The sequence below is a fragment of the Lytechinus variegatus genome, chromosome 4 (genome assembly GCF_018143015.1).
Source record: "Lytechinus variegatus isolate NC3 chromosome 4, Lvar_3.0, whole genome shotgun sequence".
Lineage (NCBI taxonomy): Eukaryota > Metazoa > Echinodermata > Echinoidea > Temnopleuroida > Toxopneustidae > Lytechinus > Lytechinus variegatus.
This window is the reverse complement of record NC_054743.1, coordinates 8,719,051-8,736,610: the sequence shown is the minus strand read 5'-3', so window position 1 is coordinate 8,736,610 and position 17,560 is coordinate 8,719,051. Positions and strand designations below refer to the sequence as shown.

Genomic DNA, 17,560 nt, shown 5'->3' with positions numbered 1-17,560 from the left:
CTTAAAGAAGTGTAATCGATCCTCCATAGGGGTTATCGAGATGCTAAATCAGAGTAAACCAGTAAGCACATACACACTAAGATATCCCTCTGCAAATGGGGTAAACGATACGTGCGTACACCCCTTAAAGTGATTGGTTAACATTGGTTTGACTTTTCAGAATTCTGAGCTAGAAGGTCACACTTGTGTCTGTGATATGTTACAAAAATGAAGCCCAGAAAAATGCGTTCGAAATGATTATTTAGTGCTTCAAAAATTGAAATATAAAGTGACTGGAAACACCATCTTAATTTCACCCCATACACTTACATGTACTATTAAGGAGTCTATAAGACACCTATTTACAAAATCGGGGTTTGCCTTGTAGTTTTAGCTTTTCATTCTCAATAATGGTTGTTTTCAGAGTTTATTAGTTCTAATACATGCATTTGTACACATGTTTCATCTTGGTTTGAATTTTTTTAAATCGGCTGCTCACAAAGTTAAACAAAACCTTCAATCCCATCGACGTGCAAGTTAGCTTTGTTAGTTTGTACAACACCTCCTCCCAATTGAGCAGATCTACAGACATGAATAAAGGAATAACCCAGGATTAAGAACATATTAATATCTGTCGTAGGTTTGAACCAGGTCTCAGAAATACCAATTACAGAGAACTCATGATCAAGACAAGACAGTTCAACCAATAAGTCATCATAATTCTTAGACAAACTTCTAACATTCACATGTAATAAAGAGAAATCCCTACCAATATTAGAATATCTACCAACAAAATCATCACAAGAAATATAATCGCATTCTCCAGATCTGTTAAGTAAATTGCGATCATCATCAACCAAATCATCCATAATTAGGTTTAAATAACATAATAGAAACGAGAGGAGCCAGCGCACACACAGAAACGACGCACACATACAAACACAACACTAACCAAGAACATGTAGACATACGGGACAAAACACAGGGAGGGGGATGGGAAAAATAACAAGGTAATATGCAAGAGGAATGAGGCATGACAAAATGGTAACAATTATAAACATAAAATAAAAGTAAAAGTAAATACCATGAGACCACAAGAGTTTGTCTGTGGTGACAGACTAAAAGTTCAAATCAGTCAGTCTAGAAATATGGTTTTCGCGTGAAACCTTGATGCGCCCGCCAGTTGGTGTCTTTACGATGATAACCCCGTCTTGTGTCCATACTTTATGATTAGAATTCTTAGCTGCTCCTCTGATTTTCCAAAACAGATTAGATCTTGTTTTGGTTAGGTTTTCGTTGATATAACACCCTCGGCGTTATTGAAGAGTTGTGAAGATCTTTCCGTGAACTGTACACCTTCTCTCGGATGTTATAGTTGGTGAACTTGACAATTATGTTCCGCATCTTCTTCCTGGGTCTTACATTCATTATCATCTTTTCAGCAATAGCAAACAGACATCTTACAACATGGACAGTATGGCGTCATGCATTTGTGTCGATCGTTTTTTTTTTTTGGGGGGGGACCGGCAAATTTTTTGTTCCCTTTGAGGCATTTTTCCCCTTCAGTTTAAGGGGGGTCAGTGGCTATACGAGTCAAACAGTTTTAGAGGGTTGGACATGGCGCAAGGGGCAAAATTAAACCCCCAAAGCTGCGAGCGAGCAATGCCCGGGGGGGGCACTCGACCCAAAAAGTGATAGGGGTGTGCAGCGGGCGAATAAAAAAACGGGGGCCTTGGAGCGGGCTTATTGTAAAAAGGAGGGTCCTCGGAACTACAAATGTTTGTGAAAACGGGGGTCCTTGGAACAGATTTCTGTATCTCTGGGAGTGCGTATGCATCCCTATGGAACAGGCAGTCGTGCATGATGCAGCTAGGGCGTCCTCCGCCGGGCGCGCTCGCACTGAGGCGATGGTCGAAAAGCGCTCTACGGCCGCTTTTCACCAAAATTGCAGCAGATCGATGCGACCGGAACGGCGTAACGAAAAAATGCGAAGCTTTGGAGCAGATTTTTTTCTTCTCGATATGAAGAAAATGCTATGCCTTGGAGCGGCTTTCTTTGTCCTTTTTCTCAATAAGACAAAAAATGCTATGCCTTGGAACGGAAATATGAGTGTAAAAAAGGGGGTCCCCTCCGCGGCACATACCCAAACTATGCATTGTATACTGAGTGCCCCCCCCCCGGAGCAATGCTTTTCCTTTCTTACTTTTCTCATTCTTTCTTTGTGATAAAGCTTTTTGGGGTGGTCCATGGCCTCTGAGCCCTACGTCTGTAAGCAAGTTGGGGAGTATAGTCCTCAAGACCAAAGTTTTAAGCATTATGATAGCTTTATTGCTACAACAAGACTAGGTACTTTATAAGGACTAAACAAATAATGCGAGCGCGAGGCGCAAGCTGAACAATATTTGAACAATTTATCCACAAACTTTTTGGCGACTCTTATCGATTTTCATAATAATTTTCCATTTCATACACTCAATTTTAATTCCCATTTATTTTGTATTTTCTTCCATTGTTTTATATCATTAACCTAAATAAAGGAAACAAGTGATATTTAAAAATGGGGTAAAATAAATGGGCACACACAATGCGTTAGATTGAGGGTAGGGGTAAATTTCAAAACGATAATATCATGTATAGATCATAAACATGAAGATCTTATTCTACTTCGTTCTGTATTTTTTCCATTCCCCATCCATCTGTTTGTAACTGTTTGGAAAGAAATATTTTCATGCAATAGCAATAAATATGAGAAAATCATAATCAATTATGTGTAAATAAAATATCCATCACTACCATCATGATGATAATTATTATTGTTACTACTTGTATTATTTTAATTACAATTATTATCAGAGTTATTATCGTAATTATCATTACCATCATTTTCATTATTATTACTTCTAGTAGTAGTACTACTATTATCATACCTTGTCTTTTTGGGATGATAACATGGGCAATACCCTACCTGAAATATTGAGGGAGGTAATATCCCCCATACATTCCCCCCCGCCCATGGACACCAATGGCGCCATGCTTTACAGTATGATTTTGGATGATAAGATGATGAATGCAAACCAAATAATATTTTGTGGAATCTGCATGGGTTCAATTCATTGTCATTTTATCACTGAGACATTTCCCTTTACAATTACAATTTAAATTGTTTCCCCGCAGTGATAATTCAAAAACAGTTTGTGCTTATGTATTTGCAGGTGCCGAGATACTGCCGAATTCACCTTGTTTGGAAAAACCTGCATATACTAGAGGAATTATATTTGATTGAATAAAAGAGAAAATGCCTTTAAACGACAAGCGAAAATGCACTAAGGTTCGTGGTAAATTTCATTTGAGATATCAGTCTGATAAAATGAAATCTGAAGCTGAAAGAAGACAGACATTTAAAGCTTGGAGTGGAACATGCCCTGTAAAGCCAGAAGAGCTGGCAAAGGCTGGATTTTTCTACGTCGGAGTATTGGACAGAGTGAAATGCTTTTCATGTGGTGGACAGATTGAAGGCTGGGAAGAGGGCGACACTGTCATGGGTGAACATGAGAACCTGTATCCGTATTGTGACATGGTAAAGAACCAGGATAAAAGTAATGTTCCAATTGGATTGAAAGGGGGAGGTGATAAGGAAACCGATGGATACGTCTCCCAGAATAGGAATATTGACTATGTACTGACTGATTCATCGGGAAGATTGACTGCCAAATATCCACGTTATACAACGGAAGAGACGCGACTCGAAACTTTCCGAGATAAATGGTCAGATAAATTCAAATTACCTTCTTCCGAGACTAGATGGCTGGCAAACGCTGGGTTTATCTATACCGGTGAGAATAACGAACAAACTTAAAGAATAACTAATAGCTTAGTCTAAACGAAAGCTCAATAAACATGTAATCTTCATATTGTCTCGTTAGAAAATTTCCAAGACCAAGGAAAAAGGAAAGAAAAGTGTGAATTGTGATATTATTAGTTGAACATTCTGTTAAAATGCATCATAAAATTCGGTTTTATTTAGATGTCAAAAATCCTCTAATTGGCTTCGCTCGCTCACAACCTTTTAGACATTATCCTCACACGTCAAATTGTGACCCTCAAAGTATAACTGGGCGTTGTGGCGTGCGCCTGTAATCCAAGCTGTTGGGAAGTTACAAATTGATGCAGAGGTTCGAGGTTCGAGCCCTGGTCACGTCTTTCGGATGGTGACGTTAAAGGTCGGTCCCAGACGTAAATAATCATATCTGATTGATACACGTCTGACAAAACTCAAATACACACACACACATTGGCACTCTCAGGGGCGGAAATCTCTCCCAAAATTTAGGGGGGACACAGGGGCTGATCAAGCCTTCGCCAATGGGGGGCGGAAATTTGTTTCAGCCATATTTTCCCCGATCGGCAGCTCGAAGATGATTTTTGTTTCTTTTAAGGGGCAGTCCTCATTAGTCACTTCTTAGCTTTATTCTTATAGATTAATATGTGATATCATAATCCTAATCTATATGATGCGAACGCGAAGCGCGAGCTAATTCTTTGGAAATTTTATGTATTTTCCCTAAAATTTAAACATTATGGGCAATGTTTGTTATCCTAAAAAGATATGTATGCAACTTAATAATTACTACAAATGCAAAGCGCGAGCAGAAATGAACTGATGGAAAAGATAGCTTTTAAAGTAGCATGTAACAATTAAATAATGCGAGCGTGAGCTAATTTCTTTTTACATTTTCACCTCAAGAATTGTAACTCAAGCAGAATAGGTATATAAGTAAACAATTGATGCGAGCGCGAAGCGCTAGCGAAAATTTCGAGATTTAGTCCTATAATATTTACTGAACAAGACAATCTGTTCACGTTTTTTATGAACGCATACAACGGTAATTCCGAAGGTTCGTCAATCCGAAAACGGAATAAGGTTCGTAATTCCGAAGGTTCGTTAATCCGAAAACGAAATAAGGTTTGTAATTCCGAAGGTTCGTTAATCCGAAAACGAAATAAGGTTCGTTAATCTGAAAACGAAATAAGGTTCGTTAATCCGAAAATTAAATAAGGTTCGTATTTCCGAAAATGAAAATAATTCATTTTGGTAACAAAAACGATGTTGTCATTACAAGATTACACGATATTATGCAATGATAGTAATAACAATCGATGATACATGCGTGTGTTGTGGCCAAAGCGTGTATTTCATTAAGAATATAGTCGCCCTGATCAAGCATAGGCTAATTTCGATTTCATCTGAGCAATTGCTGCCTAAGCAAATGGTTTAAAGATGCAGGGGATCAAGTGTGTTGGAAGTGTGCGAGCAACCAAGAGCGCCGGAAGCGGGGGGGGGGGGGCACTTGCCCCCCCCAAATAAAATTTTTTGGGGGGCAAAACGAGATTTTGCCCCACAATGTGCCCCCTGAAAGTAGACAAATTATCTAAGGACAAAAGTAAGCGATGAAGGCACTTTTCTGCCTAAAAATTGTCATTTCCATTGTCAAACATGAAAAAAAAAATTGCCCCTGACGGGGCAATTACATTATCATAGTAAGCCTCGCGTCTTTTGACGAACAGTTCCTCTATGAAATATACCTTTGATAAGCCCCTTTTCCATCTTATTACAGTGTGATAACGTTTAACCATTTTAATGAATACATTTCAGACTAAAACCGAATGGCAAGCTATTTTTTTTAATATCTAAACCTACAAATTATGAAAAAGATGGATATCTTCTTAGATAAATGATTTGATTTTATATATTTCGATCTAAAAAGTGAAAAAAAATCAAGCACGTTTTGAAATAAAAAGATGGCTGTGTATTTATGCAAAGCGCGAGCGATTTTTTTATTTTTATACTATGACCTGAAAGTTTTCTTTTTTCCCCCAATTATTCACCTCCCTTCCATCATTCAACTTTCTTCCCGGTCCTATCTTTCTTCTTATTTTTCGCCTCACCTTCCGCCGCTTCGCCCCCTTGATCTACCTATGATGACCCCTCCCACGGCAGGAATTTTGTGTAAAAATGGAATATAAGTCTCGTTAATAGAGTGTTTAAAAACAAATTTTGGGGGATTAAACATAGTTAAAGTTCACTGTGAAGGATTAATCATAACTCATGAAAACTATTCTTTATACTGAGTACGCGAACAATGAAAATATTCTTATATTCCAAGTAAATTTGGAATAAAGGGAAAGTGAATTGGCTTAACAAAGGTATGATTTTACTGGGTATGGAACATTCTCGTCTAACCGTCTATGCACTAAATTTACTTATAAGTATCCAGAGGCGATTTTCTTTTTTCGTCATTTTTATTAGTTATGAAATTGACAATGGCCATCGATGTCATCAATGTCATCACTCTTTGGCTGGCATATAGGGCTAGATGAGAGTTCGAGAATAGTTGGGCCGGTATGCCTTTTCTTTTCCTAACCAAGTTCTTAACAAAAACTATCTGTTTATATATATTTCGAAATTCGAGGATACATGTGTATAATTTCGATTTTAAATTATGTATTTTTTTCCATAATAAAAGAGCACAAATAGTAGGGGGACATTTGATATTATGTACCCCCTTTCCAAAATGGTAGGGAGATGCGTCCCCCTGTCCCCACTGGGATTTCCGCCCATGGTGATGGGGGAGCTTTTGCATTTTCTAGAATAAAATTGAAAGATTTCGTGCACACTTTTGGTGAATTTTGCCCTCTCGATCGGCGGCCCCCGGATGCATACGGTCATGTTTGTCATCTTAAAGTCTTTAAAAGGCCTATATTACATTGGTTTGAAACAATTGAGTTTGCAATAAGGCTCGTAATTTGCTGGAACTGCGACCCTGATCATGAAGAAACACCAGTCTGGGTCAGAAGGGAGGAAACAGAAGGAGCAAAAAGAACTCCAAGACTGTTTAATTCTCAAGAAATTTATTTTTGAATGCTCTTAGAAACGCAACTTTTACACTCAATTTTTACACAAAGTTCTTACCGTGGGGGGTCCCACACCCTCTCCCGCTCGATCGCTTCCGTATCTCACGCTTTCAAAAATATTGTGCCCCCTTCGGGATTTTGCCCCCCCCAAAAAAAAAAAAAAAAAAAAAATGAAAGTTTTCCGGCGCGCCTGCGAGCAACCTCTAGATAATAGGATATGTATTGGAGGGGATGCTATTTTTGATAACAGCTTCTGCTGGTAATAAAAATAATACTAATAATGATCCTTGTGAGATGTTGAAAGCGTGAATCGCAAGCTCAAACTAGTAGACATTTCATGTAACAAGACGCGAAGTGAGCATTCGGAGCATTTTTTGTAATCGTGAGAAAGATGTGTATCTTTTTAAAGAATTAATGCGAGGGCGAGCTGTAATTTGTTTATATACTGACCTGAGGCCCGCTGCATGAAACTTTTTACCTAAGAAAACTCGGGTTGTTTTTACAGGAGTGTTTGCCCTGTGCTAAAGTCAATGGCGAAAATCAGACTAACCTTAGTTTTCAGTTTTTACCAGAGTTTTCTCAGGTAAAAAGTTTTATGCAACAGGCTTCAGAAAGTAATCTTTTAAGGACTGCATTTAGTGACTCATGAATAGAATATATATCTCACGAACTAAATAATGAGAGCGCGAACCGCAAGCTTAAATTTGTGATATTCCAACCTGAAAACTGGACATTTCATACTTCTTTTTGTAACCAGGAATAGAATGAGTTCCTCAATAAACAATACTTGATGCGAGCGAGAAACGTAAGCCAAATTTTTCCGATTTTCCAACCTGAAAACTGGACATTCTAAGCATTCTTGTAAAAAAAATAATAATAGCTGGGAGAATAGTTTTCAGAACTGAAGTGGCTTCCCTGGGTAGATAATATCTATATCAATATTATTATTATTATCATTCTAAGCCCACATGAAATTTCCAAAAGTTTGAGCACGTGATTCGCTCGCAACATCTCACAAGGATGCCCTTTTAACAGTAATTGACCAACAAGGCGACTTTTACATCTTCAGATTTGAATTTTTCCCCCAAACCGCTTGCTCTCTACGCTCGCAGAAATGAAACATGAATATATAACTTCAGTGATCACTTAAAAAATTGTGCTCAATTTATTTACTAAAAAACACACAACCTCTTTACACAGATGATAATTTAATGGTGAAAATATCCGTTTGCACCTAATTGCCCCCTTTTTTGCTTTGCCCCCCCCCCACCAAAAAAAATACGTTCCGCCGCCATTGGTTAAAACACGGATCGTCTTCATGGCTAACTGCAAAAAGTTCTTAAAATGACCCCTTTAGATCAGGTCAGAGCTTATATATTTAAAAATTCTGTTCGCGCTTCTTGCTAGCAGTTATTATCTAAATTTTATAACATAGGCATCTCGCTTTGAAGATCACAAACATATTGCCCATCATATTAAAAAAATATATAGCTCGCGCTCGCATTATTTAAAAAGGGTTTATCATGTTATTACATATTTACTTTATTTTATAAGTATAAAGCTAATTATTGACTGTTAGAACTACCCTTTCAAAGAAAAAAACAAAAATCAACTTTAAACTGCCGATCAAGGAAAATATGGCAAAAAAATGCCCCCCCCCCCCTATTTGACGAAAGTTGGATCCGCCGGGAGGGAGGCATGGGAAAGTTCCTTTTTCAAAAATAAATATGCCGTTTTTCATGTTTTTTTCGAAATAAAATACTCTTTTTAAAGTATACAAGTTAAGTTTTCAGGCTGGAATATTGCAAATTTTCAGCTTGCGCTTCGCACTCTCATTCGATTGGTGAAATATGCATCCTAAAGAGGTCACTAAATGCTTTCTTTAACAGGTTCCTTTTTTGGTCAGTATGTTTAAGCTCGCGTTTTGCGCTCGTGTTAATTCTTTAGTTAGATGCACATCTTTTTAATGACAGCAGAAATCTGCTCGGATTTTTAAAAACTAATTTTCATTTTTTATTGAAATAACCTAAAGTTTTAGCTTGTGATTCACGCTCGCAACACCTCGCAATAATGCCATTTTAAGAATAATTGACCACAAAAACGTTATACAACTTCACCTTTGAATTTGTTTTACCAAGCCGCTCGCTCATTATACTCTCTCCCGAAAAATAAAGCCTAAATATACATTTTGCCATAATATGAAGTCACTTCAAAAAAGTTTTTCTCTACTTAATCACTATCAAACACACAATGACTTCAAGCAGATGATAATCTTAAGGTGAAAATATCACCAAAGTGCCCACTTTGACGTATGAGTTTCATTTTTTGGCTTTACCCCCAACGAAAATTCGTTCGGCCGCCCTTGCCTTCCCATCCTCATAATAATTGAACGGCAACAGTGTCCCCCGCTCCCCTCCCCTTGCCTCTGCCTCTGCTTTCCCGGTTTTCATTTTTCGGATTAACGAACCTTATTTTATTTTGGATTAACGAACCTTATTTGGTTCTCGGATTAACGAACCTTATTTTGTTTTCGGATTAACGAACCTTATTTCGTTTTCGGATTAACGAACCTTATTTCGTTTTCGGATTAACGAACCTTCGGAACAACGAACCTTATTTCGTTTTCGGATTATCGAACCTTCGGAATAACGAATCGTCGGAATTACGCCACAAATGTTCGGATTAACGAACCCTTTTTCGTTTTCGGATTAATGAACATCGAGGTATAGGCAATTTACGTGTTTCGGAATTACGAACCTTCGGAATTACGAAGCTTCGGAATTGCGAAGTGTAACCTTTTGTAAATCATGAAAAGGATGAGTATAAAGCGAGCGCAAAGCGCGAGCAGAAAATTTGTGTATACGTTTTGAACTGGTACCTGTTGAAAAGGTAACTGTTAAAGGCCAAGTCCACCTCAGAAAAATGTTGCTTTGAATCAATAAAGACAAATCAGACAAGCACAATGCTGAAAATTTCATCAAAATCGGATGTAAAATAAGAAAGTTATGACATTTCAAAGTTTCGCTTATTTTTAACAAAATATATATACACAACAAAAAAAGTAAGTCCCCCGTAAATCAAATTGCTGTAACTTTTGAACTGAATTATTTTGAGATATGATATTTCATGGGTGGTTTTCTACACTCATTGAGCAACTCGTGGGGAAAAATGAGATTGATTGGCTGAGTCATGCTTGAGTAATTAAAGATTGAATTATAAATGACCATATTTGAAAGTCACAAGAGTCGTTTTTCAGATTGTGCAAATACAAAGTTGGGCAAAATTTTTTTTTTAGGTGAGTTTTATGGTGTTTATGCTGTTTTACTATCCATCATTTAACCGCTTATGACCAAATTTTGATATCGTATGTTCATGGTTGAGTGAGCACGATGTATTGCAGGGGCCGCGGAAGCGGAGGGGGGGGGGGGCTGGGGGCCCCCCAGTTTTTTCCATAAGCAAGTACAAAAATGTAATACGATTGTGATTTTGGGCATGGCCAGCCCCCCCCCCCCCCCCCACTTTGAAAACTGCTCTGCGGCCCCTGTATTGTGACATATCATCATAGGGGTTTATTGGTAGTATCTTCTACAACCTGTTAGATCATGTTAAAATTTGAAAAAAGTTGATGGCTCCCCCGATTATAGGCCCCTCCCCCATTTAAAATTCTTGATCCACCACTGATCTGTCCATACATTCAACTGATCCTGAGAAATTGTTAGGAAAAGAATACATTTATGCAGTATAAAGAGCATTCATTCCTAAGTTTTCGAATGTGCTCGCTCAACCATGAAAATGGTTAAAGTTCGGAAAGTGTTTGGTGATAGAAATGATGGATGATAAAACAACAGCAATTAAAGACACATTTTAAACAAAATTTGCCCCCAATATTCACTTTATTACCCTTTAAAATGAGTCTGTGTCATTGAAAATACCAATTTTCCCACTTTGATGCGTGCTCACTCATCCATAAATTAACAAATCGATTTCATTTTTGCACAGAATTATGCCCATAGGTTGATAAACATTACTGCCAAACGACATTGCTAAAGACAGCCTTGAAAAAAAGTTTCACCACATTGAATAAGGCATTACGTATGCTTAAACATATGCACCCATAATGTACACAAGTCTATGAGAGAGGAAGTCAAAATTTTAACAAATATGAAATGAGGGTTTCTTTCATGGACGGTTTTTGTTACTTCTGCCAACAGTTATTTCATGAAACTTCGCACATGGCTTCAGAGTCACACTATCCAAAAGGTGCGCACACCAAAATGACCATTCGATACGGTACAGAGTGGGGCCAAGGCCTTAAACTTTCTTCTCATTTGCATAATTTTCGAATACTGTGTGCTCACTGATGCATTAAACATCGGGATTTTCATGAAAATCAAATCAAATGAACTGTGCAAGGAGTTTTGTGACAGATATCCATAGTTACAAATTGCATTTTTTCCAATAACGTAAAAAAGAGCTAATCACATTCCACATGTTCATTCAAGCGTAAAAGTTTAATTTGACACCTTTGAATCATTGAAGCATGTTAATTGGTCATGAACATAACGAAAAAGTTGAGAAAGATCATTTTCAGTGACCAAAATGAAGAAATACTTGCCTACGATATTTGAAAATCGCATTTTTTGTTTCCAATAAATGTTCATTGAACCGTGAAACGATGAATATTGTTGAATATAGTCTTCCCAAAAATAACTGTCATCATATTCTAGCATTTTTATTGATAGAAATGTGTAAAAATCCATTTATAGCAAATTTGGACTTGAGTTTATTCAACCGTGAAATTTAGCTAAAAAAGTTGTACCGTCTTTTAGAAAGTACATTTTACAAGCCTTCTGACTATTTTTCATGATGAGAATGTGGAATTAGTTCCAATAAAATGGAATCAAAGTCATGATATTTTGCTTGTGACTTTTGAAAAGTGACATTTTTGCCTTCTGACGGTGCTCACTGAAGCATGACGTAAGATACGTCCACAAAATTTACTCAGAGGGTAGCTTATAAAATTACCTACACGTTCATGTAAAAATATATCAAAAACTCGCATTGGTTCGGAAATTATTGATGTTTGTTTAGGGGGGACTTACTTTTTTTGTTGTGTATAGTTATATGAACGAGCCAGTTTCATCCAAGTGAGAGAGTCGATGATGTCACTCACCCACTATTTATTTTGTTTCTTATTGTGAATTATACAATATTTCCATTTTTACGAATTTGACGATTAGGACCTCCTTGCCTGAAGCACAAAATGTTAAAATAATGGAATTCCACGTGTTCAGGGGGGAATGAAACTTCACTTCACACGACAATGACGAGAAAATAAAAATACTCCATATTTCATATAATAAAATAAAAAACAAATAGTGAGTGAGTGATGTCATCAGTTCCTCATTTGCATACCGACCGAGATGTGCATATAACTGTTTTGTGAAATGAAGCGAAACTTTCTTATTTTACATCCGATTTTGATGAAATGTTCAGTGTCATGCTTGTTGAATTTTTCTCTTTTTATTCAAATCAAGTTTTGTTTGGGGTGGACTTGTCCTTAAAGGACTGCTTGCAGTTAGCCATGAAGGTGTTACATATTTCAACAATCAAAAAAATGCTAGCGCGATGCGCGAGTTAAAAATTTTGAACTTTCTAAAGAAAGAATGGAAAATTTTAATCAGTTTTTGTAATCGTGAACAGGATAGCTATATAATTCAATAATTGATGCGAGCGCGAAGCGTGAGCGGAAAAAAAATCGATATTTAGACCTAAAAATGGGCCACTCTGTTCATGTTTTCTAAATCATGAAAAGAATGAGTAAAATGGGGTCTTCCTACATTAATAATGCGAGCATAAAGCGCGAGCAGGAAAAATTTTGATATTGTGATCTGGAACTGGATAAATATTATTAAAGATAGAGAACGTTGAGTATCTGAATAAACATGCGCACGCGTGTTTCATATTGAGACATAGAATCTAGGCATACTAAATACATCTTTAATCATGAAAATCATGAAACTTTGACATTCCGATCAGAAAAAAGAGTCAATTTTAGCTTTATATTTCAAGCACTTTGTATAAAAAAATGTAAGGTGGATATGGATCGCACTTAAAAAAGAGCTGATATTTTCATTATTATTACTCTGAGTTTTGACCTAGGACCGGGACATCCTTGCATGTCATATGAAAATGATGACTATCTTCCTATTCCTCTTGCTTAGCGAGATAAATATTGAAACATATATAACTCGGAAATCAAAATGCGAGCTGAGTACGTCTTAGTAATCAGACTTGAAAAGGGATATTTTGAAAACTTTATGAAATACACGAAAATAATAATAATGATAAATCAAAATTTGCGAGCGCGCAGCGCAAGCAGCAAATGTTAATATTCAGACCATAAAACTGGCAAGCACTTTTTAAAACTCAATTTGTAAATCGCACGAAATAATGAAAGTTCGATTTCCGAGGTGAAATATGTTTTGTTTATTGACTTCAAAACTTGACATTCGAGCTCCATATTGAACAAGATATGTAAATCACCTAACAGGCAATGCGAGCACGAAGCGCGAGCGAAAATTTTATATAGTGGCACGAAAGATACTTCTTAATTTCCAGATCTTCCACTTATTTTATGCAATCGTCGTCCTTCTCTTCTTCTTCTCCTATATTTTCCCCTCCTTTATTCCTTCTTTCTATTCCCTTTTTAAAACATTTCTTTTGCTCCGCCAAGAAGGGGGGGGGGGGGCTCGGCCCCCTGGTCCGCCTACGGGGATAAGGGGGGGAGTTTTGACAAGCAAAAAAGGTTATCCCAAAAGTAAGGTCATCTCGTCCCAACTCGTGCCAAAATACATGTTTTATTTCGATTTAGAATGATGTATTTTTTACTATCATAAAAGACCAAAAATAGTAGGGGGAAATTTGATATTGTGTCGCCCCTACTATTTTGAGTAGGGGAGGCACGTCCCCCTGGGATTTCCGCCCATGGGCACTCTATGGTGTAGACACCAAAATCATGAATCCATGGCAGCCAATTTGAAAGGCGTTTTAAATTTTCAAGTGTCCTGTAGTGTTATTTTCACTTTCTAAGCCACTCGATTAAGGGGCCGCGGAACAGTTATGATGGAAGGGGGGGGGGGGGAGGGGGCTGACCATGTAAAAAGAAAACACAATCAGGGTACCGTAACACAAAGGTTAGCGATTAATCGTATGAATATTATTTTACGATTGATTGTACATTGTAGCCCATGCAATCAATCCTTAAAAAAATGCTAGACGATTGCTAAGCTTTGTGTTACGAATGCGAGATGGTAATTCTTACGTTTTTGTACATTTTTTTAGTGAGGGCTCAAATCTTCCGCTACAACGGTTTCTCAGCCCCTGCACCGAAAGTGGTCTTGTGGGTGAAATAGAACCAGAAAACCATTAAAGAAACTTTTACCACAATGACTTTGGGGTCAATCCATTATTTATTGAGTATCAACAATATACTTTACTTTTAGTTCAGGGAACTTACAGATGTGGCTTTCCGTATTCTATGATTTATTTTTTTATTCCGCTTTACTTTGTATGTTGTTTAATGAAAATTTGATACGATATATTCATTGTAAAAAAACATGAAAAGTGGTAACCTATTGGTCCCCCATCTTGACGGGAGATCGCCCTCCCCCCTTCCCCCAAAGTAGTTTCCTGTATCACTCTCCCAATTCTGGAGTCTTGAATTTTTCCCTGGAGAACACTGTTCATCATCCCTGCATCTGCACATTACTTTAACTACAGGTCCCGAAGATGCAGTTAGATGTTTCCATTGTGGAGGTGGTCATATGTGTTGGGAAGAGGATGATGAGCCTTGGAGTGAGCACGCCCGATCCTTTCCGACATGCGAATGGCTTCTTGCAATGAAGGGCAAACTTTTTGTTGACGAAGTACAGGTGAGACTATAGATTATCTATTTCATTTAATATAGGTTTGCAACTATTTCTCTTTTACAATACGAACAATTACATAATAATCGGCGTGGTTTTTTGTTTATTCGTTCCACCTAGAAATATACATATTTTACAAGAATTAGCCACGATCATGATGATTACAGTAACACTCAGCCAATGAAAATCTTGATTCTTCATTAAAAATGAAATAAAAGACAATCAAGTTTTCAATTTTGAACGAATGTATTAATTCTGTGAAACAGTGAATGTCTTCTTGAAATGAATGAGCTCCTGATGTCATCTGCAATTACAATGACCTTTCTGCTCCAGGATATGAAATTAATATTGCATCATCAAAGATCATCATTGCCTCAACTTATTTTATTTCATAGACAAAGTTAATGAAAGAATAGAAACGACATCATCTTGGAATTATCTCATTATTCATGCAAGATTTGCAAATTTAAAAGTCGTAACCTTGTTGAATTTATTTTTTGAGATAAAAATCAATCGAAATATTGTGTATGCTTAAAGATAATCTATACTATCCTGACAGGAATATTTCAAGAAAGCAAAAGTGAATGCGGCGGAAGAAGAGACCCCGACTACAGACACCTCATCAGCTTCTACACCTGTACCCAGGGCAGAAACGGCTTCGGGTTATGCAAAAGGTATTCAAAAAAATATTTTACGTCAGATATATTGCATGCACAAATATGACAAACAAAACTAAATTTGGATTCATATGTAACGATCTAAAAAGAAAGAAAATAAAAAAATAAAAGATGCCAAATCGGCAACACTGTTTTGTTCAGTCACAATCATGACTTGTATACGTCCTGTATACACAAATTAGGGTATCTCATGAGGTAATCTCGTGAGATTATTATCTCACGTACTACGTAACCGATATTTTGTATGATTTTTTTCTATTTATTTCCAATAGAACTACCTACCACTCGGTTGGACCAGCTGATTGGTAGCGCAACTGTAGAATCTATTCCGAAGACTGGATTCGCCGAGGCGTCCGTGCGTCAGATTCTGGCCGAACATACTCTCAAAATGGACTTAGATTTCTCATCTTCAGACAGTTTGATTGAAGCTCTAAAGGCGATTGAGAAAGGGAACAACTCAACTGAAGACAAATCAGTGGAATCTTTAGTTAGCCGGACTGAGATGCAGGTAAATTGGAAGTCATGAACGTTAAATATATTTGGTTATATAGATATATTTTATTATCATTACAGCAAGAAGATAATCCTGAAGCTGGGTGGGTCGGCTGATTTCAGCAAGATGGCTTGGACATAAAGGCCTTAATTTCATTTTCTAGAATATCTAAATATCAACAGAAAAATGGATATTATGAATAACGTAGTCTACTGGCCTTCTTCAAACTTCCTTTTAGAGAATGATGCTTGATGTTTTATGTCTCCCTTAAATTCATTGCAAAGCAAATGACGAATGGTTATTTAAAAATAACGTATTAAAAGGGAATCTCTCGCTTGAAATTAGATTTCTTGCCACATGGCCGTCATGTCAGTATGACGTGGCTATTCATTTGGAAGCTAACTGTATACGGCGTTTTTTATGAAAAATACTGTGGAATTAATACTGTAACACGTGACGAAGATCATAAGTCTTCAATTCATACAGCATGATTCATGCGACTACACTTTCGAAATGTTGTATTATTAGAAATCATGAAATTGCAGGAAGGGGGGGGGGGGAACTAAAGTTATCAATAGTTACCGTTCACTGTGAACTTGAATTCGTATCTATAACTAATTCCGATTTTTTTATTATAACCAGTGAAATAGGCATTTTCTATTAGACATTATAAACTTGAAACACTGCGTGTCTTTAACCTTTGGAAAAAATGAAAGTTGAACAAGTTTAATCAAATATTGAAATTGATCAATGCTAGCTATACGTGTAAAGTAGCATGTATATTATCTATATATTTACAGACAAAAAGATTTGCTAATCTTGAGATGAAAGGAGGTCAGAGACAGGAGGAAGCATCGAATATTCATTCTGATCAGAAGACCTTCGTTACTGCAAAATCTTCAGGACACAAATGGGAAAAGAGATTATCTGTTCCATTCTGACACAACAAAAGAGTGATGGAAATTTGTATTTATTGAACATTCCTTTTCATTGTTAATCTGAATAATTGCCTTGAATCGAATCATTAGAACCATTGCCGACATCCCATCGGAATAGGTATGAACCTAGTAGAGAAAAGGCCTCATGCCACCAGATTTTTTTTTTGTGAGCATGAAGTGGCCGGTCATTGAACTCATGATGCTCTCATTCGTTTGACTTAAAGTTTAAAATATATTTCATTAGTAGCGTGATAATGCAATTTGTCAGTCAAACTAAAGTCATCTCTTTTTTAAATCTATGTTAAAGAATTTGTATTGCCTAAGATTTAGTAAGATATAAAAAATATGAACATGTTTTCACAGTACATTTTGCGTAACTTAAGTTCTGAACCAGTACAGAGCACGACTTATTCACCCTATAAACATTTGTTTGAAAGTTATTTTTCTTTTTTTATTTTGATCGAAACTGTTCAATGGTATAAAAAGCCGCACTATGATGATTTCTATTTCGGAAGTGTAATCTAGTATACTGTACTTTGTGAACCAAACTAATCCATATTTTCAGAATTCAAATGCCAAAATTATTTTTGCACCTAAAAAATCCACAAGAGCTAACAAAAGGAAAATAAAAAC

General features: G+C 36.8%; 1 protein-coding gene across 1 annotated transcript; it reads left to right on the top strand.

The window, feature by feature from the left end:
• The first annotated feature begins 3,346 nt into the window (after positions 1-3,346).
• Positions 3,347-16,930, top strand: LOC121412465 (baculoviral IAP repeat-containing protein 3-like). The gene is made up of 5 exons (XM_041605277.1): positions 3,347-3,812; positions 14,674-14,825; positions 15,379-15,493; positions 15,769-16,004; positions 16,790-16,930. The coding sequence occupies exons 1-5, from the start codon at positions 3,347-3,349 to the stop codon at positions 16,928-16,930; spliced, it is 1,110 nt and encodes a 369-aa protein (XP_041461211.1).
• Positions 16,931-17,560: the final 630 nt, after the last annotated feature.